A 26,961-nucleotide genomic window follows, 5' to 3' on the forward strand; every position below is an offset into this window, starting at 1 on the left:
CTAATATAGCTTGTAAACCAAATCTGAACATTTTGCATTGATGGACAGATTTTCAAGAAGCTGGAAAAAAGAATTTGTTTATTTCACAAACAAGTATTTACATGGGACATAAATTCATTACACAGAAAAGTGAAATTTACACATTCACAGATTTACATTTGTATGCCCTTGTCTGGGCATGTGCTCTGTAAGTCTGACTGGATTCTGTTTATTGTGGCTATACTCTTCACGTTGTTTTACACAATGGCCTGTTTCTTAAAGAAAAAAAATGCATCTGGCATGACATCAGCGTACAAATGAATAATAAGCACATAGGTATATCTGTATCTCCTTTACCATGCTATCAGTAGTCCTTACAGCATGCTTGAGCTCAGTTATCCTTATAGTAATTATTAAAGTTGATTCGTAGCAGGAAGTCCTCTAGATGTGGTTGGTATCCCCTATTTACAAGTTTAGTTACCACTGGTGGAAAAGCAAAACACACACAAGTGTTAATTTATATTCCACAGTCAGTCAATTCCTTCTCAGAACATTCAGATACTGTTAAAAAACCCTACTGTACATGGAAACAAAGCTGCACTTCTGCACGAAGATGGGCCCTCTCTTTTTCTGGTACTATGAAAGGGCGCTCAACAGCCAGACTTCAAAACAGGACTTGGGGCAAGGAAAGAGAGTAAGCATACAAATGGTATTTTACACTTCTAATTAGGGATCACCTTTCTCCAAACCTTCTTCAAAAGGACAATTTGTGGTGTTTGTGGCATCGACTTAATTGAGCAGTAGGCACTACTGAGCTGCCCTGACTCTATCTATAAACAACAGTGCTCAATCTTTTCAGAGTCACTACTCAATGTGGCAGCAGCCCTGGGGTGAAAACTACTGTTGGTGCTGCCTCAACTGACCTCCGTGGTTCTCGATGGGGTGTTGCTACCTCCAGATATAATCCTGCCCAACATCCCCTGAACACAAAGTTGAATGGGGCAAATGGAACTGTCCCCCACACTTCTGTTTCTGGGAGAAGTGTGGGGACAGACAGGGAAGGGCTGCAGCACAAGCTGACTCTCCTGCCCGCTTTTCAGTTAACGCAGAATCCTAGTAAGGCAGGAGAATGTGTATGCATGCTGCAGCCCTATACACAAGGCAGTTTTACCTGCCTGCATCGCAGTACCACAGCTGAGTACCACTGCTCTAAAGGGCAGCTCTGTTGCAATTTTCCTGTGCCAAGACTGCTGTGCTAAATAGGTCTCAACTGGACACTCATAGGATGAATGCGCAACCCAACTATGAACTGAGTAATATTTAGTATCTTTAACAACAAAGGAGGGATTGTTACAAATCGGTGGACTTCATAATATCAAGAAAAAGGTTATTTTAGTTTCATAAACCTTCCATGCACCAATGTGGAGGGAATCAGCAAGCAGTAGCAGCATGCAAGGAAAAGGGAGGTGTAGAATATACAGGATCGGGACCTGATCCAAAGCTACTAAAATCAACAGATTACTTTTCATTGCTCTTCAATGGGACCTGAATCAGGCCCTTTGTGACAGAGCGCATTTTGCAGTACACAGTGATCATAGGGGCACGTGTAGACGAACAAGCACACATCTGTTTTGTAGTGCTTAATATAAGAGTGTGTAAAGGACCAGGTCATTCTGCAAATTTCCTTACAGGAGGATCTATTAATCTCTGTCCAGGAAGCAACCATAGATCTCGTAGCATGAGATTAGATGGTTCCCAAAAGCGTTTTGGCTTCGTGTCGGCTCTGGAAGTAGCCACTCTAACTCATCCTGAAATATTTGTTTTTGATGCGTTTTGTCCTTTGACACCGTTTTTTGACCCCCTTAAAGAATAAAAAGGGCATCTCATTTCCTGAAGGATACAACCTGACTGAAACAGAACTTAATAGAGAATACCAAAGGAAAGCAGGTGTTAACTGACTTCCTTTGGGTACTGGGGCCTCTAAGAAAAAGGAGTAACAATATGCCTTTATTCACATGAAAAAGTTATTTTTTGGCAGAAATATGGGAAGGGTCTGAAAGGCTGGTATTTGGGAAATACAGAAGATAGCTCTACAAGTTTCTTAACCTGCCAGCAGAGTGATAGTCAGGAGAAATTCTACTTGATACAGAACATGAAACACTCTACAAAAAAGCTGCAGTGACAAAATACTTGCCTGAAGGATTAATTTTCAGCTCTAGTTAGCAGAAGATATCCAATCTTTCAGTAAGCTGCACCATTTAACTTGTACACAGATGTAAAGCAGAGTTCAGAGATTTTCTGCCATTTTAGATATGATCATCTGTCACTGCTGACAATGCAAGGTTCCAAAGACCATCTCCCAGATAACTAGGAAATCTAACCATGCATTAAGGTGGGCAGCAGAGATTTTTGCCCATGTATATAAGCAAAAATTATAGGACATCTGCTAAAAAAAAAACAATACACTTCTGCTACTAAGATCTTAATTAGTAGACATGAAGGGCACTTTTACACATGTTCCTAGGGTGGGAGGTGTGGCGCCTAAATTAGAGCGACTCCGAGAGCCACTCAATGAGCTTTAGTTCAAGTGCCCTCACTGCCATTTTTAAGCCTGGGATAATGATACACAAGATACAGGAGGCTGCTGGAGTGTGGTAACTACCACTACAACTAGAAATTCAGCGCGTCGGAGCAGCCTCCATGCTCATGAATAGGCACCCGGAGGTATTACCTTTCCCAGAAGTAATGAACTAATGAGCTCAGTACAAACACCCTCTTGCTTTGCTCGCTTTGCTACTACACTGTCAGAGGAAACTGCAAGCACTTACAGTTTTCAGGTGTTAACTGACTGATACAAAATAACAGAGGTGATCTCTTACCTTTGAATAAAAAGTGCGAATAATATTTGAAGGTATTGTAAGATTGCTGCATCAAACCAAAGTTGGGATGAATGGCCATTTGCTTCCCAGTATCAAAGCTCCATGACTGAGAGATTAATTGACTGCGAAATTTCAAAATAAGACTGAAGATACTGTGAATGATGTTCATCACTGGGGCTGCCTTTTCAGTCAGTAGACCCCTAGCAAAACAAAGACATTTAGAAAACTGTTTGGAACTAGAGAATGTAAGTACCACCATACTGGGGCAGACAAATGGATGCTGCTGTTCTTGTCTGTAAGACATGAGATGCCATACAGAAATGCCATTCTTAGTCTTCTCTTGTGTTGACCTTTCCTGTTCTGCACATTTTTTTCCCCTTGTCTTTTGACCATCTTTTCTTCCTCTAGCCCCCTTTTCACTCCACATACCACTCAGAGGTACTTTCTTCTCATCCTTACTTCTTTTTTCTTTTTTCCTCTCTACTACAATCCCTATGGATGTCTATAGTTAAGGTTAGAAACAGTTACTGTGCATGAAGCTTGAAGTGCTGACAGCAAGCGACTCCTAAAGCCAGTCTTGTTTCCTGCAGTTTCATGAATGCAGATGGTGACAGTCTGTAGCTTCATATTATAACTGCTACCCTATGACACAGTCCTAAACTCCGAAACGAGCACTGTACATGCATTAAAAGTGCATACAATATAGAAAGCATGGGCTGGGCTTGCACAATCGTTCAACTCGGATTATATGTCCATAATATTTGTGCATGTAGACACAGCACAGCACATTCACTTAAGAAGTTGGTGTTTAGTATAAACCATGCACTTCCTTTTCTTTTTTGAAAAAGCAGTAATATTCTGAGTGCTTTTGCCATACTCAGGTTTTACATGATTTATAATCACTATTTTTATATGTTGGGTGAATCCAGGACAGAGTGGCAGGACACAGAAGTTGTCTTGGCTCCAGACACATAATTTAGAGCCACTCTCTAGACCTGTATTGAAGGCTTAGCTGTAAGTGTGTAGCAGGTCATTCAGGCAGGAAATGAAAGGTGGACAGAAGCAATGCAATGTATACCACTCCTATGCCTGCTACTGGTTTTAAAAATTGTCATGTTGACATGTAGTGTGGTTACATTAGACTCAGGTGAAACTCTGACTTTTGATTAGGTTGGAGATTAGGAAGAACTTTCTCTGAGGGTGGTTCAGCACAAAATAGGTTACCTAGAGACGCTATGGAATCTCCATTGCTAGACATTTCCAGAGCAGGTTGGGACAGACACCTGGCTGGGATGGTTTAGTCAGGGATTATTCTAGCTGAGCAGATGGCAGAACTAGATGAATTCACGCATCCTACTTCTACCCTACTGTCCTACAATACAAACCCTAAATGTTGTAAAGTTCATTCAGAAAATTATTTTTGTATGTTTGGAGTGTGGTATGCCCTTTAAACAGAAGGCAGTAAACCAATCCTCAGCTGGGTAAACTGGCATAGTTCCACTGACTATTCTTCTCACTGGAAGAGTTTCCCAGTTTTGCTTACCGGAAGATTGCTTTGTTGAGGTATTCTGCATGTGTTCTATGAATCTCTTCCAGGTTTCCTACAGAAGACAGTTTGTTTCCAAACTCACACCACGTAACATGCAAAATCTGGTTAGCTATGTAACCCTGGATAACTTTTACAAAGTGCTGCATTTCATGTTTATACAGCTGAAGCTGCCGAAACTGAACAGAATTCGATGCTCGACTCACTAAGGCTGAAAAGAAAAAACAAGATGTTATTTTCAACACCCGCAGAGACCATCTTTTCCATAAAAATCAGTTTGAGATCATTACCTGCAAAAAAACAGCCTAAAATACCAAATAAGCTTTCTTGAATAAATTTTGGCTTTTAAAGCTTTAATGTGACACTTTTAAAGAGCATATTTACAATCAAGTACCTGAAACACAGAGCTACCAGCGTTTTAAATGGAACCCTAATTTACTAATTTATCTTACCAGTGCGTTTCAAGTGGAACCAAACATCCTTGAGAGTCCAAACCATATGCTTCAACTGTAACAAAAAGGAGAAGATCTTGTTGTATTTATTCATGCAGCTCTCTGTAATGACAATGTTCAGAGGCCAGTCAACCTAAAAAAGAAAGAAAGGCTGCCATTAACATTGCCCTTGCAGTCACAGGTATTAGAAAGATAATTGCTCTGGACATAACTGAATGAATGTGCAAAATGGTATCACTGGATGCCCAAGCTGAGCAAACCCTTTAAAGTTCATTTATACTATCTTAATTTCTTAACTCTGTTCCCCTGAGACATACTATACACATTAATTATACACCAAAGAACAAACAATAAACATGAATGCTCACAGTAAAAAAAAAATCATGGTGTAGGGCAAAACATAACTTTCAAGTACTCTTTTCTATGTGCTTTCTTACCTTGTACCTTAGCTCTAAGCAGCTCAAAGCATCAGGAGCATTGGGTTTGAACATTTCTGGAAGGTACTTCAGCGCAAAAGAAAGATTAGATGCCAGCTGGGTGTCTCCATGAAGACTATACTGCAAGGCTTTATTTAAGATAGAGTTGAGAACCAGTGGATTCAACAGTTCACCAGGCGTTTGCCCTGATCCAAGCTAGGAAAAACAAACAAACCCATATTGTTATTCTTAGAGAAACACTGAGAGAGTCATGCTGTTGTGTTAAAATAAATTTAGTAGCAGGTAACGGTGCCTATACATGTGCTCTGGGATGGGGGATTTTAATTAATGATCTTAGTTAAAACACCCCCGCTGCTCTTTTGAAACATGGGATGCTAAATACAAGATGCTGCAGCACACTGGAGCGTTCTGATTAGATTCCAGCAGATTAATCGACTCCGTTCCAACATGTTCTAATCAGACTACGTTAGAGCACATGTAAAAAATGCGCTAAGTGACTTAAGCAGCCCAAATCTCATTTTCAGAAGGGACTTGAGCTCTTAAGTCTGAGACCAGTTTGGCCAGGATTTAGGCATTAGAACACCTACAACTTTGGTCCCTGTAAAGAAATCCAATTTGACTGGATTTAGGGGCCTAGGATCCCCATGCAGCCAATGGGGAGACTTAGGCAATGTACAGGGCAATTCAATTTGACAGGATTTAGGCACGTAGGTAGGCAGGGAATGTAAATGACACCCAGCTCATTTATTTTTCAAAACACAAACCTATGGGCTCAGCTACTGTTATGGGAGCTATACAGAGACATACAGAGCCAATTCACACTTGTAGGCATATAACAGAGGTCAAGGAACCCTATTAATTTAAGGAGGAGAGAACAGCAGTCTAGGGCAGCAATTTGCTGTAGACAGCTAAGATAGCAGCCGATGGAAAGCCAAGACAAGGGCTAATGGCTGCAAGTGACTTCCTGGGAACTAGCTGCACCACAATAGGTGAAATGGTAGAACTATAGGCTAGTAAATGGGCAGTGCTTGCAGCTCAGCTGAACAGTCTGCAGCAGATGAGACCAGGCTGCCCACTGAGCCAAGGGGACACACTTGTAGCTAGGTCTGGGCCCACATGACTCGAAAGGGTGGAACCCAGGGGATATAAACTCAGTTTAGACCCCTACAGAAAGGAGGTCCTGGAGACTGAGCTGTTGGACATACACCCACAAACACACAAGGTACCCTAGAGCTAGAAGGAGACAGGTAAAGGGGAGCCTGGGAGCTGCTGTGGTATAGTGACCCAGAACAGGGTTTAGGTATTTTAGTGTCAAGCAGTTTGCTTGTGTTTCTGACTGGAGGTCTAAAAGTGGCCATAGGGACTGGTGGCTACAGGAGGTGCCTCGGAGGCACGCTGTGCTTTGAGTCCTGCAAGGGCCAGCGGTCCAGTGGGCTGAGTAACCTGACGTGGGGACAGGGCCAGAAGGTGCAGTGAACGGAGCCAGAGTAAGATGCATGAGGCATGGACATTTATACAGGGGAGACTGGAAGCCTAGGGCCATGATTAGTGCCCCTGAGACACTGGGTGATTTAACTAGAGGCTTGGGCCCAGGGCAAAGAGAGAGAAAACACTTGACAGAGGCCAATCAGAAGGGGAGCACCCCAAAGTTCACACTGAGTCTCTAAAGGCCAGTCTCTAAATATACATGCATCCAAAAAGTGGCAGGTGAGTACAAGGCAGTAGCCTTTGAAAGCTAGAGGAGGAGGGGCAGGATTAATACAGCTGCCCTTAGGGTTGTATTAAAAAAAAATCATGTAAATGAAAAATTCAGGATTACAGGATGTTTTTATATTATCCTGACCTCTTTGCAGCTGTTAAAATGGCTGAGCTAAAGGTCCAGATTTGACAGGGCAGAAAACAGTCCCAGTGATTTCTGTCAGGCTTCTCACAAGCTGAAAATTAAATACAAACTCAAGTGTTCTCCTGGATTGTACCCAAATACTTACAGCTTCTGAAAGCTGGTTCTGACTTGCCCGCTGCAGTTTCCAGCTCCCCAAATGTGCTCTTTGTAGCGTTGTACAGGATTTTTGAGGTGGGAGGGTTCAAACCAACTCCTTACTGCACTGGCCCCTGAAGGGTGATGGAAGGGGAGGGGAAAAGGCTCAACCAGTGGCAGTGGGCTCCAGGGCACAGTAGGGGCCAGAGCAGCAGCATGATGGGCCAAACCCTGTACAGGCTATTTGTGGGGTTCTTTTCTCGGCTCCAAATTAGGAGTGATATTCTCTGCCTCCTTTTCCAAATCTTTCTACACTTTACTCAGTGAAATGAGCAGCAAGATACACTCACAGAATTTCTTGAGCCACATATGGCCACTTTTATGTGTATTTCCAGGTGCAGGTATATTTTGGCCCACAGTTACTGAAGTCTCAGCAAGGCCTCTTTGTTACTGGATTTGCTGTGTTGGCACGACAGGAGACAGAATGCATAATAGGAAAATAGCTCAGACAGGAGTTTAATTCACTCGAGTTTATCACCATGACTCGGTTAAGTTTTTAGCTCATAGGCTAGGTGAAGAAGCTAGTTATGCCCTAACACCACTTTATGGAGCATTAGAACTTAACAAGCTTCATGCCTGCTGCAAAGAATCAAATACAGGAATTACAAAACAAGTCATGCAAATACCTTCTCAAATAGTAGGTCACTGAGTGACTGTGCAAACTCCCCATCTTCCATTAACAAAAAGTGTCTTAGTGCTTCAAAATGCTTCTCTACATTCAGTTCCACAAAGTAGTAATCAACTACTGCTTTGTTCACTAGGGAAACACTAAAAATAAAGAGAGAATAGGAATAGAAGAGAGTTCATACACTGCGTGTGCATGTGTGCACATGCACAACCCTACACAGGGTAGGGCCAGCTATACCTAAAAACAAACATAAACACAGATGTGGTTATCCCTGTTAGCTGGAATTCAGGCAAAAGGTAAGATAGGGGGCACCTTAGAAACTAATTGGCTCAGAGACACATGAGCTTTTGTAGGCAACAACCTACTTTGCAGACAATAATTTACAACTACATTTATAGCATCCGATGAAGCAGGTGGTTGCCTATAAAACAATTTGAAGTAGCCAGTTTCTTGTACATTCAATATATCACTGCAACATGGGTTGTTCCATTGTGTTGGCATACAGAGTTTCCCTTTGCTGTAGCAACAAGGTAAATAACTTCCATCTGGGTGAATCTACACATGCAATTAGTGGAGAGCAATAAACTCTGGTGCAGTTTGCACCAAAGTTTATATCCCCTGGGAACAGAGTTTATACATGCGTCTGAGACTACAAAACATTGAGCTGGGGAGGAGCAGCCCTGGGCTGGCCCTGTGCTCAAGGTGGCAGCATTGGGTGGCAGAGGGGCTGGTTGGGGCATGAGGATGCTATAGTGTGGGGCTAGCCGGCAGCCAGCCCCTACACTATAGCACCCTCATGCCTCAGCCAACCCTGGTCACCAGCTACACCTGAATTTTCATACACTTAATGACTCCACCATAGGATAGTACTTATCCTGGACAGTACTATCCTATGGCGGAGTTTAGTAATTTACTGTACCCTAATACAGGCGCATGTTTAGATGGTGATACTTTACTGCAGAGCTAATTAGTCAACTCTGCAATAAAGCGCCCATGTAGCTGCACCCCCTGCTGCAAAACAGCCTCTGACAGGCTAAAACAACAAACATGATAAATAATAGATTCCAGGAATGCTCAAGGGAAATCAAAATGCTGTTTATAGTATATTGGTCTGGAAAATCAGGAGGCCGAGAAATTCCTATTCCTTAACCCTTGAGACCTGATTCAGTTTCAGGCCAACACTAGTTGCAGACTGAAGACCCCTGAATTAGATGCACTTCTGGAAGAATGGAAAGATGTTCAGAAATATGTATGGAGCTCAGTTCTAATGGAAAATGACCACTAAAGAAAATTAAGCAAGTTTACAAAATGAGTTCTTACTATTACTAATACTTACTGAGATACTAAGGGAGCAGTAATAGAACGTTTCATCAGCACTGGCAGAGATAAGAGCTCACTTAGTTGTACAGCTGTTTCATCTGTTGCTGACTGCATCAGAGGATCCACTGGGAAAGTGTATGATCTTGGTATGACATGATGTAAGAGATGGGAAACTGGAAGCTCTGCTAAATTGAAAAAATATTAAATCATGGTAAACAATTAGACTTAAATATTTGATAAGATTTTTCAATTAAACATCTAAAATCATTCTGGGTTAGAAAATTATAACATCTAGATTTCAGATTGTTATACACAGAAATGGTTTTGCTGACTTAAAACAGGGTATTATTTCTATATTTTAAATACTTTGATTTCTCATTCACGTTCATGAATGTTTTCCATTCATGTACCATTTCATGAACTCTACTCACACATCAAATCATAGCTGTCTTGGTACTTTTCAAGACAGTATTGGTCTGATAAGGCTTTCAGATAAGCTTGTTCTTTCTTCCAGGTATCATCATCATCACCTCCTTTCTCTTTAGCCTCAGAAGCACTAGGCTCACAAAGTAAAGTTTCTTGAGATATAATATTCGGTACCGTTGACTTTTCAGGTTCTTCTGTCTAAAGGAAAAGACAACAACAAGAGGAACAAGAGACTTCAATCACCAAGTGTTGACTCCTTTGACACCGTAGAGATGGGAGATCCCTTCCACAGGTAACTTCTTACCTGTGAACGCTGGGGAGTCTCTCTAGGGAGATCCCTGATGACGTCATTTGCAATAACTGTAATGACAAAAAAAAAGGAAATAGTATAAAAAAAAATCAAGTTTGCAAATACATAAAATAGAGCTAACTACTTTATGTAGTTAATTAGCATCTGGATCATATTTAATATCTGTTTTTAAAGTACACAGTAGTTCCTGAAGTCCACAAAATCTATACTAAAATCACAATTCCAAAGTGGAAATTTTAATTTCACACTATATTATGCGATTGGCACTGCTATATTTAAAAGTGCCATGTTCCTTTGATTTCACAATGAAAATTATATATTCAAAAAACCATAGGTTTAAGTGGTCTACAAATGTTTAAGTCAGAAAAAGAATAGTGTACCCTTTTATATACGGAGAACTAGATCGGTCACAATTCTGGCCTCTAAATTCTAACACCTATTATAAACCATGCATTCCATTAAATCATAAAACACCCAGACAGAACATGCACACAGATATTTATTTTCACAGGAATCAACAAAACTGCTGACTGAATACACTTTGATTATTCTGATTATTATGTTCTAACCTTCTTGCTTTTCTTTCTCTCTTATGAGGTTTTCTTGCTTTCCATCATTTTCAGTATTAGAATCTGAAAGGACTGGACCCTTGTCACAGGACTGTAACTTTGGCAAATCTTCTCCCTTGCCACCTGATGTTTTATTATCTCTTGTACTTCCATCAACAGGAGAACCTGATCTGTTATACAGAAATGTCTGAACCATAGAGTCAGATGAGGGACCACAGATAGGTTTACGATGAGGCAATGGATCATTTTCGGTAGAAGGGGCCCACTCACCTATTTGAATGCTTGATTGAGATGCATGGCCAAAAGGGCTCCAACGAGGTTTTAAAGGCTCTGCATCAGAAACTAACTCTCCAATTTTTATGTGAGACTGGGAAGCATGTCCATGGATGTTCCACCTGGGCCTAGAGGGTACAATCTCAGATACATTTTGTCCAATCTTGATATTGGCATCAGATGCATGACCATGGATATTCCACCGAGGCCTTGCAGGCTCTACGTTTGATACATACTCACCAATCTTAATATTGGCTTCTGAGGCGTGCCCATGAATATTCCACCTGGGCCTTGAGGGTTGTACCTCTGAAGCATATTCCCCAACTTTAATATGGGCATCAGAAACATGCCCGTGGATATTCCACCGAAGCTGGCTAGGTTCAACTTCAGAAGCGTACCCCCCAATTTTTATGTGTGAATCTGAAGAATGACCATAAGACTTTAAGTGCAACTGGTAAGTCTCTGGCTGAGGTACATATTCCCCTATTTTAATGTTGGCATCAGATGCATGTCCATGAATATTCCACCGAGGCCTCCTATTTTCCACATCAAACACATTTTCTCCAACTCCGATATGTCCTTGTAAAACAGCAGATGGCCTGAGAACTGTATTAAAATCATATTCATTTTGCTTATGTAAATGTGTATCACTTTCTCCTTGTAATGCTTCTTTCAAAATAGCCTGATTTTCACCTACTTGAGAAAGATCTGAGTCAATATTTTGAAATGCTTCATCTAGCAAAGATCCTTGCATGCTAATGGGAACAGGTTGTTCATCCTGTGGTTTTGGTAAGAAATCTTCAATATTCACATGGGATTCAGGCAGGGAGTTAGCACTATGTGATGGACTCCATGTTTGCTCTGTACTTTGTTCTGCTGCTGACTCAGAATGCTGACTAATAGGATTATTTACTGACTGTAGTAAAGCCAATGGCTTATGGGAAGAAGTAACATTTTCCATTCCAGATTCAGAATCATCTTTGCCAACTTTCTCAACCAAATGTACAGGTTCCAGAGAAGACACCTGAAATACAAAAAATTATTATATCCTGTGGCTAGTTTCACATAATAAAATTTCTCTTATAACGAACATTTTATTTTCAATGTCTTCTTTCTATGGGTAGATAGTAAAAACCATTCATAGTGCTATCATAGTGAATCTTCTGCTTTTTAAACAGATTTACCAAGTTTACTTTAGTGAACCTTGAACCTGCCATGAATAATTACGCAGGAAAATAAACCAACCTGAGAACTTGGATCTCCAACAGCGTTTGTAACTGGAAGTGTCTGGTGCTGTTCATAAGGAATAACATCTAATTTCTTCCTAAATTTCCCATCTGGAAGTTTTTCAAGCATCTCCTAAGATCAAAACAGCCAAATCACAAAGATTAATTGTACCAAATATTGAAATATTATTTGAAGTATTTTAAATAATATTTCTTTGAAGATGTAAAGATACCTCAATGTGTTTTTGATCTTCTAACAGGAACTTGAGACGGGCTGTTTCCAGTTTGTACCGCTGGATTTTCCACAAAGCCCTCTGCTCCCTACGAGCTGCATCATCAGAAAGTTTACTATAATGGTCAATTAATTCTTGCCTGAAGTAGAGAGACAACTATATTAGAGACACTTGACTCTTCAAGTTTTAAAAGCCAGAAGCTCCATCCACAGAGCAGAAACCAGCTGAGAGAACGTGATAAAAAATTATGGCAATTTTGACAACAGAAGTATTTTAATAGGACACTTATTTAAGTGCATTTAATCTGTCAATTAATAAAAATAAATTATAATAAGGTCCATAAATACGAACGATGTCAAACTAGACTTTAAAAACTTCCATGGAGATTTGCTTACATATTAAATTAACAAAGTTACAAGAATAAATTGTTCTCAGTAAAAGCAATGTTGACTCTTGAATAAGGGGTATCCTTGAACTTAATTAGATTTTGAAGGTCTGTGGTGATGCCTCCATTCCTCTTAATTGTATAACAGCCAAAGAACACCTAGCTTGGAAGAGAGGTTGCTAATATGTCACATTAAAGAGTTGACCAAGACAGGACATTCGACACATCACACAACCAGTGAGGCATTTTAATGTCTTGGAACATACGAGCCAATCTCTGGTATCCACTCAGAAAATAATCCAGATAAAACTGGTTTATGGGATTTACCATTACATACTACTCTGTGCCAAAAGATCCACTTGCATGGACCTTTGACCCCATAGATAGCCTAACTGAAATCAATACAACACCTGCAAAGATTTAACTGCAGGATTAAGTGCATGTAGACTCAGAAGAAAGAATGGTAACCCACATTTAATTACTAGAATTAATAGTCAAAAAAGGCTATGAAGCTTCCACTTCCCAATTTGAGCCTCCTTTGATATACCACCTTTTTTTTATTATGACAAAAACCATGATACCTGTGCCTATTATGATGCCAAGAGAAAAGATCAGTATTTTTTAAGATGTATGGTAAAATTTAATATACAACCTTTGGAAGACTAGCAAACACATTACCTTGCCTTTTTTTCCAATTCTTCTTCTAAAGCTTTTAGTCTTCTTTCTCTCTCTCTCAGCTCCCGTGCATAACTGAAATCATCATCAATCTCCTCCTGCTTCAATGCAAGGCGGCGCTGCAAAAACATTTAAAACAAAAACCACTTGGTGCTAAGTCTGGGAAATGTGTACATATGTTTCCAATTTCTTGCTGAAGAAATACACTCATTACAATTCAACCAAAGAAATACCTCTTGTTCCTTTGCAAACTGCTCTTTCAATTTCTGAAACCGTTCACGTTTCTTTGCATCCAAAGTCATTTTTTCTGCCATCTGTCGATCTGTTATAAATTAAAATGACTGTTATTTACATGAGCATATATATACAAAAAAGAAAGAATAATTAATACTATTAAATTAATACTACTATAACTTACCATTAATGGCTTTTAATGCTTTATTAGCTGTTTCTCGAGCATGAACAATTAACTCTTGCTTTGCAATTTCAATACGCAAATCCTAAAGAATAAACATGTACCATTTTATTATGCTATTCAGATATGAAGTTATGCTCTTGAAATTACAGGTATGCACTTTCTTTTCATGTACAGAAAACACAACTATCTAATGTAGTTAGCTTTCAAGATTTATACCCACAGTATTATGGGACACATTAGTCTAGTAACTAACTGTATTAAATTTTAGCATGGCCTAATACAGGAACACAATGGTCTGCTTATATTAATGAAGCCATAATAAAACAATTAGCCATGCTAATTATAACAGGATGTTGACAAATTGAACATATTAATTAACAGTCAAGTTCTAATATCTTGAATATTTAGTATCTTGAATATTTTTTACTATAGATTAAAGATGAAGTCACAAAGAAATAAAGAAGAAATTATCTAAAACCATTTTTAAAAACATAAAAAACCTGTTAAAATTAGAATGTAGTACCAATGACTACTTGCTGAGATAGTAGTAGAAAGAGTAAGCAGACAAAAGTTTGCAAGACTTTAATGAGAAATGTTGGTTCTTTTAAACAGACAATAAACACAAGGAATCAGAATCCACTTGTAAAGAAAACACCTTAATAACACAAAGATCATTATTCTTTAATATTCATTTACCTTTTCTTCCTTGCTTATAGAACTATAACGGGCAATTCTTTCCATTCGACCCACATATATTGCACAATCTCTCTCAATCTCTTTCAGCTCCTCTAGAGAAAATATGACAGAAATCCGAGGAACAGGGATATCTGACCAGCATATGTAATGCTGCAAAGAAGAAATATTTTCCCATTTAAATATTGAGAATTCTGTAAAGTTTAAGCAAGCAATTAGGCTGATGGTTGTTTATGCACAAAGCAAGCTTTTGCTGCAAAGAAACTTGATCTGATAAAGGTGCTTAATCATATTATGCTCTTGAACTGTTCATGGCTTTAAGAACCAAGTCCACCAAGAATTTCAGTGCCTAACTAGAAGTAGATGTAACTTAGAAGACTAGGTTCAACAGTGTGCTGTTCAAAACTCCCATCTAACTGCAGAGGCACCTAAAGTATGTAGATGCCTATGTTTCCACTAGTTAGATTCCCTTGATGTGTAGAGCGTTGTTCCTATGCAGGCCCAGACCTACTCTCATCACCCAATTTACTGCAGCTACACATAATCACAGTTTTTTCAGGATCATACCAACCTCTGTTTTGTTGGCATTGTGAAGTTATAAATACTTGACCAAACAGCCAAAAGCATTCATCAGCATTTCTCCTAGGGACAGAAGTTACATATAAACTGGTTTAAGTTATCAGAAACTGGTTTAAACCTGTAACAGAACAGAAGCTCAGGGCATTTAAACCAGTTTCAAAATGGCTGAAATTGGCTTAAGATAAACCTGGATGAATGCAGTATCTGACTTAACTGATTTGGGTCAAACCATTTATGAAACTGCTGTCCCAAACTTCTGGTTAAGATAAATCACAGTCCCCCGGTATCCCAGCACATTTTGGAGCCCTGGGCTGGGCTGTGCTGTCTGCTCCAGAGAGCAGGCCTGGTCCGGCCCCTCTGCTCCCTAGCTGGAGCAGTGAAGTCTGGCTGACAATGGGGGCGGGGAGGGGGGGCAAGCCCAGCTGGGGATGCAGCCCAGTCAGCGGGGGCGGGGGGGGACGACGATGACACTGCCCCACCCAGGCAAACCCTGGCTGGGGTCTGCAGCCAGGGAGGGGATGCTAAACAGTTAAACACCCCTTCCCCCGCTCAAATCTACTGCTAGCTGCAACTGTGGACTAAAATCCCAGAGGCACATGGAAGCAGGATGAAGAAGTGATGGAAAACGCTGCAGAGTCCTGCTACTGTGATTTTGAACTGCAAATCCCAGAGGCCTCAGGGGCAGCAGGAAGAGGAAGCAGACACACAGCCTGTGCTGGATACATGCCAGAGAGCCGTGCTCTAGAGCCCTCTAGGTTCTGGCCTGAGCCACTGCAAGCATGTGGCTGCATTTCCTGAATCCAAGGTAAATGTCTGTTCATGTCTGTTTCAGTTTAATCTCTGCATTTTAGAGTAACCTGCAAAGACTGAATCGCTTCACCCTTGGGCTTTCTGACCATTTGTGCTTAGCCCTAGATGGCACCACTTATTATTAAAGAAGAAAGTTTCCAAAAGAACTAGTACACCTGCTTTAAGAATTTATTATTTTATAAGTATAAGATGAAAGAATGAAGCAGGTACTTGCCCTAGGACAACACAGTTTCAGTAAGTTTATGGTTTTCCCACAAATGTATACATCATTGGCAATATGCTTCAAAAAAATAGGGACACAATCTTCTACTTCTTTGGAAATCAAAACATATCCATGGGTCCAATAATGTTTATCTATAAACAAGACAAAAACAAGGAATATCAAACCACATTTGATAGTCAAACTAAATGCAAAAAAACAAAGTAAGCAAAGTCGGAAGTACTGTGCGTATATACTGTACCTCTGAAACCGAGATAATCCTCATTTACTTGGATCATGAACTCTCCATAAACGTCCCTGAATACACCACTATACACCCAATCATAGATAAATCTAAAAAGAAAAACAACATGATGACACAAAGAATTAAAACTTCTTTTTCATATATTTATTTTATTTTAAGCAATATGCATGTGAGTATTTTTTTTTACATTCTCTCTCTCTCTCACCCAGGATATCTGACAAAGTCTTGCCAAAAATTCAAGTCTAAATCATACTGGAGATAAAAATTAAAAGTCACATTTAGAATTTCACACTGATATTAACAAAATTTAACAATATTTGGTTAATTTTTGGCATAACAAATATCCTCTTTATGGTAGATGTTAACTAAAAAAATTATTCTACTCTAAGTAAGTACCTTAAGTACTTCTATCTTTTAATTTTTACACACACTGGGACATATATGTACCCTTTGTACTGTCATAAGGGTGGGGCAGGAAGGAATCAAGTGCAACAACTCATCTTTAAACTTAAGAAACTTCAGAGGAACATGTGTTAAATATATGAAAACTAGTATTATAACTGCAACAACAACAGCAGCAGATGTAACCACAGCTTTAAATTTGTAATTGAAAACTATGTCTTCGTGTGTTAACATTCTTATATTTTTATGAGTTACAGGAGCAATACCAACCTTGGGGTTATATATTTCCTGAAGAGATACTGAAAGTATGATTGGATTAAGATTCTCCAGACATCCACTATCTGGCAGGAAATTACTTCTATGGCACTTATCAGAATGTCAATTAAGCAATAACAAATTTCTGAAAACACTTGTGCACATTCATATAAATTTAAGGCTTTAGTTTTACAATATACACCATAGTGGGGGAAACAGAAGTGTGGCTGTAAACAAAAACTGTAGGATTGGACCCATAATTAGGTATTTTAATTTAATGGAGACTTTATTAAAGATCACTCTTACTTAACAGTTATCCTAGTTTGGATTTAGTCGTGACTACCTATGCTAGTGACAAAAAAGGGTTTTTACTAATTTCTATTAGTACTAAAAGCTGTGACAGTGAAGCAGAATTTTTCCTGGTTTGAACACTAGCAACAGAACTGGTAAATAAGCATTAGTTGGTATTGTTGGCAAAGAAGCAAAAGAAGAAGATATGCCAAATACTGTTGTAGTCTCAGAGCCATGGCTGAATTTGATGGGCTGGCAAAAACAAGGATTTTGTTTATGAAATGAATTGCTAAGAATCTGGTTAACTTGTCATTTTAAGGCAGATTAAAATAATCAAAGATTTTTGCTTGACAGTCTTACCAGCACACACCATCAACCAAGTATAACAGTCGACTGTCTATGTCTACTTGAGCCAAGTAAAGCTTAAGAATATCCAATGCCTTATATCAGTTAGGCAGGTGCTAGAAATGGCACAGATGAGTACCTTGTGTGCCAATTAATTATCAGAAGCAAACACTACAGTGATTTAGCGTGCATGTATACTTGGAAATTGCTAATTGTACTTTTACAGATAAATGTTTTGAATATTATGGCAGGGATTCAGTGTACCAACTAAAAATACAAGAGTACAAATTATCCTAGTAACCACTTAACCAGAATTCATTGTACTTTAATACCCGAGTACCAATGGCAAATATGGAACCACACAGTGCCATTTTTTTTAGTCATTCTTTAAGAAACACATTACAGGTGATTAAAAACTATCCATATTTCCTATTGTCTGCTATGTACAAAATAAATCCTAGTTATCCATTTCTTTGAAGTGAGTATAACAGTAAAAATGTCAGATGAAAAAAATAAATCAAGTTTTATAACATTACTCATTACTTTGAATCATAATTGAAAAAGCTAATAGTATGAAACCTACCTTGTATATGGTTCACAGCTGGTTTTTAACAAAGACAGAAGAACTGGGTAATGTTCATTACTGCAGTTATCAAGAGCCTCTTTGTACAAGTATGACAGCAATTTCACTCCCTGAAAGAAACAAACACACCTTAATTTTTGGATAGGAAAATGCAATTTATTCTTGATAATAACAGATTCACAAAATACACATTGTACGTCCATTTTAACTAAATATAGATGGTTTGGTCACAGTCCAATTTGGGTAGGTGAAAAACACCTGAAGAAATAGTGCAGGTAGGTGACATCCCTTCAACTGACAAAGTTTTTTGGAAACTTCAGTATTCTTACCAGATCCTGGGGTGCTTTAACAGCCCCAGATGGCAGCTTCCCTATTGCATGTCAACTTCACCTCCATTATCCTTGTATTTATCATTTCAATATACTGGACTACTGTAATGCAGCCTACCTAGGACTGCACTTCTGTCACAGAAACTTAAGGTAATACAAAGTGCAACAGCCTGTTCAAATTACTTCAAACAAAAGGTATATTATACCAGTGATCATTGTAAGGATCTTACTTTCAATCAACTTCTAAGCATATTTTGAGAAATTGGTTTTGAACTGTAAATCCTTTTCTTAACTTGCTCCTGGATAGCAGGCACCCTTTTGCTTTACTAGTTGAGCTTACTAGAATAAAAATTCCAAAACTTAAAATAGTTGTGAACTAAGAGCAGGGGAGGCTCATTGGAGAGAGACAGAACAGGAAGTGTACAAACCATACTCTAATGGAAAGGCATGCATGTATTCACCTCAAACCCTTTTCTATTCAGAGGGGGTTTATAGCAGGGATTTTTTTTACGGTTTTGTTGCTGGAGCCAGATGCTCCATTTGGCTTGGTAGATGGTTTTAGTAGGGTTGGAGAGCTGTTGTAGCCATGGTCATCCAAACATTGTGGAAAGGCAAGACTCTTTTGTTATATCTTTTACTGGACCATGGCACCCTACAAACCCCTGTATACATGAAACCGATGGAGTACCATACATATCATTCACAAAGACAGCAACCACGCCAGTTGTACTAAGAAATCTACAGTCAAGCTAATCTACAGTCAAGCTCTCAGATCTCCTCAGAGTACATGTGGTGGTAACACTCACAACACCCATCTCACCAGCCTGAAAAATACTTTATCTGGCAAGGATGCTCCAGAAAAGAAACAGATTGCATATATAAATGAGCTACACAATTACCCCATAATAACCTACTACAATACAGAAAGAAAACTCCCACTGATCACACTTCCCTGGTTGTTACACACCATCCCACACTGGAATCTATAAGAAGGATCATCAAACAATTACAGCCTATAACAGAAAAAAGATGCTTGAGGAAGCATTCCCAGCTCCCGACTCTTGGCCTTCAAGCAACCCTCAAACCTGGCCCAACTCATCATCACAAGCAAACTCCCCTCCAATCAACAGATTTCTTATGGGACACAACCCTGCCTCAATAATAAATGAAGAACCTGTCAACATCTCCTGCATCACAACAGTGAACGCCCCTCACAATAAAACCAACTAATGCACATCAGGGAACATGGCATATCCCATTCAGTGTACTAGATGCCCCCATGGAAACTTTGGGTGAAACTAGACAGGAACTGTGCACCAGAATGAACTCTCACAGAAGAAGTGTTAAGGGCAGACACACATGAACACCAGTTGGAATACATTTGTCACAGAACAACCACACCTTCTCTGACCCCACAACTTTCGTGTTCAAAAGGAATTTACAAATAATGTAACTCAAATGTAACAAGAAGAGTAAAATCAATAATCACCATAGGAAATGAAGCACTGGCCCCTCCACTGATCCCCAGAGCAGCATTTCCTATGCCACAAAGTTCAGCTAAATACCTAAATGGAAGGATAAAATAAAATGCATAAGACACTTGTGGTCTCAGGAAGTGTTCATACCTCTTAATGAAATGAGACACACATGGATGGCACGCAGCAACCCTTCTGCATTATCAAAGTTATAACAGGTGTAGCAGGGGAAACATTGAAAAACAATACTCCAAATTAAACCATAGAAGGAATTTTGATAAATGGGTTACGACAAAGAAAATGTTATTGGGTTGGTAGGTCAAATGATCTAACTTCAATATAGATAACTGAGCCTTTCTTTACACATCTTCCTTAATTACTTCTAGAATTTAAACAACTTGTAAAAAAAATAAGAAACTGAACACTAAAATACTGTATAGGAAGGAATGTCCAATAATGTCTCTTGATAAAGATGAAACTAGATTGGATTTTTTTATTCCTACAAAGGTTTATTATTACTTTACCTTAACTGACGCCCTAATTTTCTGAAGAGAAAGCTAATTGTTAGAAGGCTTAAAGTAGAAGGTGTTGACAACACACATGCTCTGTAATACTGGAGGTACTTTCTCAGTCCACTTGTGAACGCCTAGTAGAAGAAAACACAATGACAACACTCTATTAAAATTATCAGTGCTCTGTTTAGGTTCAAAGATATATTGCACGTATACAAAGATAAATTTATTGCATTATCACATCCACATTATCATAGGAAAGTGCGTCCAATTTCAATGACTACTTAAGGAAAAGGATAGTGAGATATTCTTCTTCCTGTTATTATTTTTGATCCATATGGAAAACTTCTGTTAATGGGAGTTGAGTATTCAGGAAGGAATGTATCAATCGAATTATTTATATTTTCATAGTTATACAAGAGGTAGTACTAACAAAAAAATTGCTTTCAAAAAAGTTAACTAACATTGCCCCTGACCACACACAGATAAATCTGAACACTGCTAGATCTAATTAATGTTTGGAGAACCAACAGACAGCAAGCAATTCCAAAATATATCAAATAAAGACTATTAAAAGGGATTATTTCATTTGTTTTATTTCTTTTTTGGTTGGTATAAAAGTACTTTGTTGTGTTAAAAAGCTAATGTCATGCTTAATATATAAACTTTAAACTATTTAGAAATAGTCCTCAATTTAAGAAACAGCTGTCTCTTTATTTTCCAATAAAACAGTATATCAAGGTTATTTCTTCACTACTAAGGTGACTTGAATCCCAGCTCTTTGAAAAGCCCTATTTCTTTCAACAATGCTCTACACTGGCAAAGCTCACTGCACAATCAAGGTCTATGCCAGCCATTCTCAACTAGGGTACCATGGCACCTTAGGTTACCACAAGACCCTTTTAAGGGTGTGCTGTTGTGCCACTTAATATTAGCACTGTTATGTGTGCAAACACTTATACATAGTTCACAAAATAAACCTGGAAATTTCAAATGGAAATCCAGAGTTTAAAAAACATTCTGACCTGTCATGGCCTTTGCACCAAAAGAATTGCTCTATTATTTTTCATAATCAAAAAAATGAGTGAAAGCTAAGAGCTGGCACTTTCAGAGGGGTGTGTCTCGAGTCCAAAAAGGTGGAGAAATACTGGTCTATGCCAACAGTAGCCAGTAATATCCAATCTAAATGTTCACGTCCAACATGCATCAGACTTCAGCAGAACACAGCAAAGTAAGTGTCAAAAACAGAACACAGCAACTCCAGCTTTATGTCAAATGAAGACCATAATTTTCTTTATCTAAAATAACTAACCTATTAAGCTAAGATTATTTTACCAACAAGTCTATGGGTATAGTACCTGGAATACCAGTCCTCTCTTGTATGAAGAGTCTAAGATTGGCTGAAGAGAGAAACGACTCAGTCGCGTGTAATAGGTTCCATATTCAGCAACTTCTGATAGGAGATTGTTCATGCTCTCAGGTGATGTTCCAGATACATATACCCCCTCCTTTATCACAAATATCTGAGCAACCTAAAGTGGAGCAAAAAGGGAGACAAGTATTTTCACAACTGCACGTTTCTTTTAAAGTAAATACCCAACTCAGCTCACATATGTGGAAAAAGCTCTATACAACAATGCAGATTTACAATTCAGATATTACAGTAACTGGAACCAACACCTAGGATGGCAAGGCAAATAGATTTAATTTAGTACAATCTCCGGAGGAAAACTAAAGCATTAATGTTTTGAAATGCATAGAAGAAACTTGTTACCTAATTTTCTGATCATAAACAGCTTTGCAGATATTATTCTAGTAACTTATTCTTATTTCCAAAATCTGTTAATTTAATTCCTAAAAAACCTATTTTTTGTTACTTTAGTTTACTGGTAAACAGTCTCTTTTGTAAAGTGTAAAAGAACACTGGAATTATTTATAAACAATACCAGTAAAAATGACATTTTGAATGAAGTGTATTTATTTTTCTTGCAGCAGTCTCTACCACAAAATCATGAGATCTGATGCGACTAAGTACTATGATTCTTACCTGGTTAAGTGAAAATGTAGCAGACACCACACCAATAAGAACATTCAAGACATCCTTAACTAGTTCGGATTCTTTCATTAACACTAGCTGAGGAAGCTGGAGGATGGTATTACTAAATAGCTGTAATTCCCCTTCTCGAAGTCTGTAAAATTTATCGAAAGCTTCTCTCCCAGCTTCTGTAAGGTATGGCTCCTCTTTCTTACCAGGTGGGCTGTGTCAAAATAAACACAAAACATTAAAAAGATATTATCATAAAAAGAAGTCAACTTTCTCTTCACTATCAACATGAATCCATTCTTAATGGTCATATTTTTCAGAATACAGAAATATTCTAGAGAATTTATGAAACAACCACATGCTTTCTAGCAATCCCCTAACTATAAACACCTGGTAAATGACATTAAGCCAGGAACAAGGGTGTAGGTTGTACCCGTGTTGGTCTAAGGATATAGGCAGACAAGGTTCTTTAGGTGAATCTGATATCTTTTATTAGACCAACTAAATAGTTGGAGAACAATTTTTAAGCAAGCTTTCGGGTTCAAAAACCCTTTGTCAGGCTAAGGAAGTTTCAGCAGTTGATGTGTGCTCTTCCTGGATGGAATGAAAAGTAAAAAAGCCAGAAGCCGTACTGGTATGCGTACAAGACAGCTTCCTGGATGGAATGAAAAGTAAAAAAGCCAGAAGCCGTACTGGTATGCATACAAGACAGGCAGTCAGTGAAAATGCAGACTGAGGAGTCAATGGGTGAGAGACAGGCTGGGGGGGGGGGAAAGAAGGGGGATGAATAGTGGAGAAGTACCTGGTAAGTCAGCTGTCAGGCAAGTTATTATAACCTATTTAGTTGGTCTAATAAAAGATATCAGATTCACCCAAAGAATCTTGTCATTATAACTGAAAAAGGAGTTTGCACCATTTGATCCTGTCATCCCTTGGGGCACTCTGGTGAACAGACATTCCCCCAGATCCTGGTGAGCACCCCTGATAAACTTATAGGTGGCCATCAGATCACCCCTGAGCCTGCGCTTTTCCAGGCTGAAGAGCCCCATGGCTCTCAGCCTCTCATCATAAGGTCTGTTTCCCTGACCTCTGATCATGCACGTGGCTCTCCTCTGCACTCTCTCAAGCTTCTCCACATCCTTTATGAATTGTGGAGCCCAAAACTGGACGCAGTACTTCAGCTGCGGCCTCACCAAGGCTGAATACAATGGGAGAATGACGTCCTGGGATTTGCTTGAGAAGCATCTATGGATGCAAGCCAGAGTTTTGCTTGCTTTACTAGCCGCAGCATCACATTGAAGGCTCATGTTCATCTTGTGGCCAATCATGACCCTCAAGTCCCTTTCATCTGTAGTGCTAACCAGCGTAGCACTGCCGAGCCTGTAAGTACGGTGCAGGTTTTTCCTCCCAAGGTGGAGAACCTTGCATTTTTCGGTGTTAAACACCATCAGGTTCTTGTCCACTCATTTCATGAGCCTGTCCAGATCTGCCTGGATCACCCTCCTGTCCTCAGGTGTGGATGCTTTACCCCAGAGTTTGGTGTCGTCGGCGAACTTGGCCAGTCCGCTTCTGACACCAATGTCTACATCATTGATGAAGATGTTAAAAAAGTATAGGCCCTAGGACAGAGCCTTGAGGGACCCCACAGGTCACAGCGCACCATGACGACTGACTTCCATCATCCACCACCCTCTGGGTCCTACCACAGAGCCAATTCCCCCGCCAGAGGATTGAGGTCAAGGCCGCAGTTAGCCAGTTTTGCCAAGAGGTGATCATGGGATACTAGATCGAAGGCTTTTTTAAAGTCGAGATATATGACATCAATCTCTTTCCCCTTGTCCAGGTGATAGGTCACCTGGTCATAAAAGGAAATGAGATTGGTCAAGCAAGACCTACCCGCAACAAACCCATGCTGGGTATCCCTCAGAATATTGCTGTCAGCTGGTCTGTTAAGGATGGCCTCTTTGATAATCTTTCCCAAGACCTTCCCCAGGATAGAGGTCAGGCCGATGGGCCTGTAGTTTGCCAGATCTACTTTCCTCCCTTTCTTGTAGATAGGCACAACATTGACTTTCTCCAATCTTCGGGCACTTCACCAGAGCACCAGTTCTTGAAGATCCATGCCAGGGGCTGAGCTATGATGCATGCCAGCTCCTTGAGTACCCTTGGGTGTAAATCATCAGGGCTGGCTTACTTGAAGGTATCCAGCCTGTCAAGGTGTTCCTTCACAAGGTCAGCTTTGATGGAGGGTAAGGAATCTCCCTCACCCGGGTCTCCCTGTCCCGCAGTGGGCAGGGACATCCCATGGGACTGGTGAAAAAATTATGCAAAGTACTCATTTAGCAAGTTTGCTTTTTCCTGAATCAGTTGTCAGTTGTCCCATCTGATTTAGCAGGGGTCCAATGTTGCCCTTGCTTTCCCTCCGACTCCCCACATATCTAAAAAAGGACTTTTTATTGTCCTTGATATTTGTAGCTAGCTGGAGTTCTGTCGCAGCCTTGGCTTTCCTGATTTAGATAGGAGTGATGCAGCCATGAGCAGAGGGTTGGACTACATGACTTCCTAACATGCTTTCCAGCCCTATTTTCCTATCATTCTCTGACTTTAACTTTTTCAGTTAGAAGCAAACAATGATTATTTTAGACATAAACCATAGACATCTCCTTTTCAGGACTTCTGACAAAAATTAATTTCCCCTGTTTTGCTACTCTCATTACAAAAAGTTTAGCTGCCATCTTTGAAAGGCAGTTAATTGAAACTGTAGGACTCGTCCTGTCACATTTGTTATGCAGCATATTGAAATCTGTGTTCCTAAACAGATGACATATTTCTTACTTATGTTAAGTAAAATAACTCCCAACTAAAACACATACACAAGTAAGTTGCGTGATAACTGCATGCATAATATCAGATACTTACTATCCAATTCTTTCCCAGCACCTTCGTTTGCTGGGTCCATATGTAAGCACTGCATCCCAAAGGTCTATGTCTGGAGTCATGCTTGGTTCTGACTGAGAATCAGGAGTCAAATTGGATGCTGACTGGAACCCCTCATCTTCAGACTGGTCTATGCTTTGTGGAACCTGCAAACAATCATGATAATTTGACTACTGCAAACATGTATGCTGCATTAACTGAGTAACATATGTTAATACAAAGGAAGTCTACTCCCATTTGCAATAAAATGGTTTGATACCATCAACTGTTTTTTCCTCTTGTGATTCTATTAATGACTAATGGAAATCCCCTAAAAGTGAGTAGTTTGAGATTCAGTTACAGAAAATGAAACTGATATCTGCAACATAAATAACAAAATCCACATCAATTCATGATAATATATCTGTGCCTACAAAAGTTAAGAGTATAACTGTTAAACCAAAATACCAATACAACTAAATGAGAATTATTTCACTCCGCCTAGGAACATATTCTCAGTTCAGACATTGTAAATGGCCAATAATCTGTAATGTTCCAGAACATGCAAGTTGTGAGGGGTTAATGCAGTCCCCAGGCTCCCACCTGGCTGTGGCTCCTCCCATCACTATAGTTGCAAGAGCAGCTGGAGTCTCCAGGCTTCAGCCTCCCACCTCCAGCTGTCACTTCCAGCCTTTGCCCCAGGACACAGGGACAGTGTAGGGAGCTGCAAGTGAGCCCATGACCACGCCATGGCCCCCCCCACCCCGTGGGGAGGGGTGGAAGGGAGCACAGCGATAGCCAACCAAAAAAATGAAATATTTTGCACAGAGAAAGATGTAAGCAGATGCTTTAAATATACATCTCTGTAACATTTGTACTGCTACAAGAAAAGCTTATATTTATTAAAGATTGTTTTGAGAAGGTATATTGGAACCGCTCATACACGCTGAACTAATGTACGTTCATGTGAAAAGAAATGCTTTAGCTGCGTACTTTAATTGCAAGACCAGACAAATCTGCATTGTCAGGTACCGGCGGCAAATCCAGCTTGATGTCCATATCATATGTACGGCTATGGACGAGAGCACCAAAGAGCGAGACGCGCGTTTCCTTTTCAAACTTGTCACCGGCAGGGTAGCTCTGCGAAAACAACCCGATGGCAGGAAGCCCTGTGCCAGGCGCCGCCTCCATTATCTGAAGAGTCTTTTGAATGGTGTCATGGAACTGACACTCTTCGCTGGCAATGAGTGACTGAATGTCGGCTTCGAACACGCTGACATCGTAGTAGTCGTAACCCTGGTACTTGACGTTTCTCCCAACGTACTTGTTGTTGAGGAAATAGTCCTTCTTGGGGGGGAGCAGCTGGGGAGGGCCCGTCCCCGCGAGCTGCACGAGGAGGTCCAGGACGGAGTTCACCTCGGCGAAGGGCAAGGTGCCCGCTGTTTCCAGCCCCTCCACGAGCGCCTCCA

The 26,961-nt window shown here is 39.8% G+C and overlaps 1 protein-coding gene across 1 annotated transcript in view; it reads right to left on the reverse strand.

Annotated features, from left to right (window-relative positions):
* Positions 1 to 63: 63 nt before the first annotated feature.
* TUBGCP6 (tubulin gamma complex associated protein 6) overlaps positions 64 to 26,961 on the reverse strand; it is a 27,713-nt gene continuing 815 nt past the window's right edge. The window contains exons 2-26 of the mRNA XM_014524601.2: positions 26,486 to 26,956; positions 25,496 to 25,659; positions 22,580 to 22,790; positions 21,891 to 22,064; positions 20,545 to 20,666; positions 20,035 to 20,110; positions 18,217 to 18,326; positions 16,338 to 16,429; positions 16,091 to 16,230; positions 14,491 to 14,640; positions 13,795 to 13,876; positions 13,610 to 13,698; positions 13,380 to 13,495; positions 12,317 to 12,455; positions 12,103 to 12,216; positions 10,585 to 11,881; positions 10,010 to 10,065; positions 9,711 to 9,903; positions 9,296 to 9,464; positions 7,958 to 8,099; positions 5,294 to 5,488; positions 4,857 to 4,989; positions 4,402 to 4,615; positions 2,859 to 3,058; positions 64 to 462 (exon numbers count right to left, since the gene is read on the reverse strand). Coding sequence (XP_014380087.1) covers positions 371 to 462; positions 2,859 to 3,058; positions 4,402 to 4,615; positions 4,857 to 4,989; positions 5,294 to 5,488; positions 7,958 to 8,099; positions 9,296 to 9,464; positions 9,711 to 9,903; positions 10,010 to 10,065; positions 10,585 to 11,881; positions 12,103 to 12,216; positions 12,317 to 12,455; positions 13,380 to 13,495; positions 13,610 to 13,698; positions 13,795 to 13,876; positions 14,491 to 14,640; positions 16,091 to 16,230; positions 16,338 to 16,429; positions 18,217 to 18,326; positions 20,035 to 20,110; positions 20,545 to 20,666; positions 21,891 to 22,064; positions 22,580 to 22,790; positions 25,496 to 25,659; positions 26,486 to 26,956 — 4,941 coding nt within the window. The 3' untranslated portion in view covers positions 64 to 370. The remainder of the gene's footprint in view (positions 463 to 2,858; positions 3,059 to 4,401; positions 4,616 to 4,856; positions 4,990 to 5,293; positions 5,489 to 7,957; positions 8,100 to 9,295; positions 9,465 to 9,710; positions 9,904 to 10,009; positions 10,066 to 10,584; positions 11,882 to 12,102; positions 12,217 to 12,316; positions 12,456 to 13,379; positions 13,496 to 13,609; positions 13,699 to 13,794; positions 13,877 to 14,490; positions 14,641 to 16,090; positions 16,231 to 16,337; positions 16,430 to 18,216; positions 18,327 to 20,034; positions 20,111 to 20,544; positions 20,667 to 21,890; positions 22,065 to 22,579; positions 22,791 to 25,495; positions 25,660 to 26,485; positions 26,957 to 26,961) is intronic.

Source organism: Alligator sinensis, unplaced genomic scaffold (assembly GCF_000455745.1).
Source record: "Alligator sinensis unplaced genomic scaffold, ASM45574v1 scaffold600_1, whole genome shotgun sequence".
Classification (NCBI taxonomy): domain Eukaryota; kingdom Metazoa; phylum Chordata; order Crocodylia; family Alligatoridae; genus Alligator; species Alligator sinensis.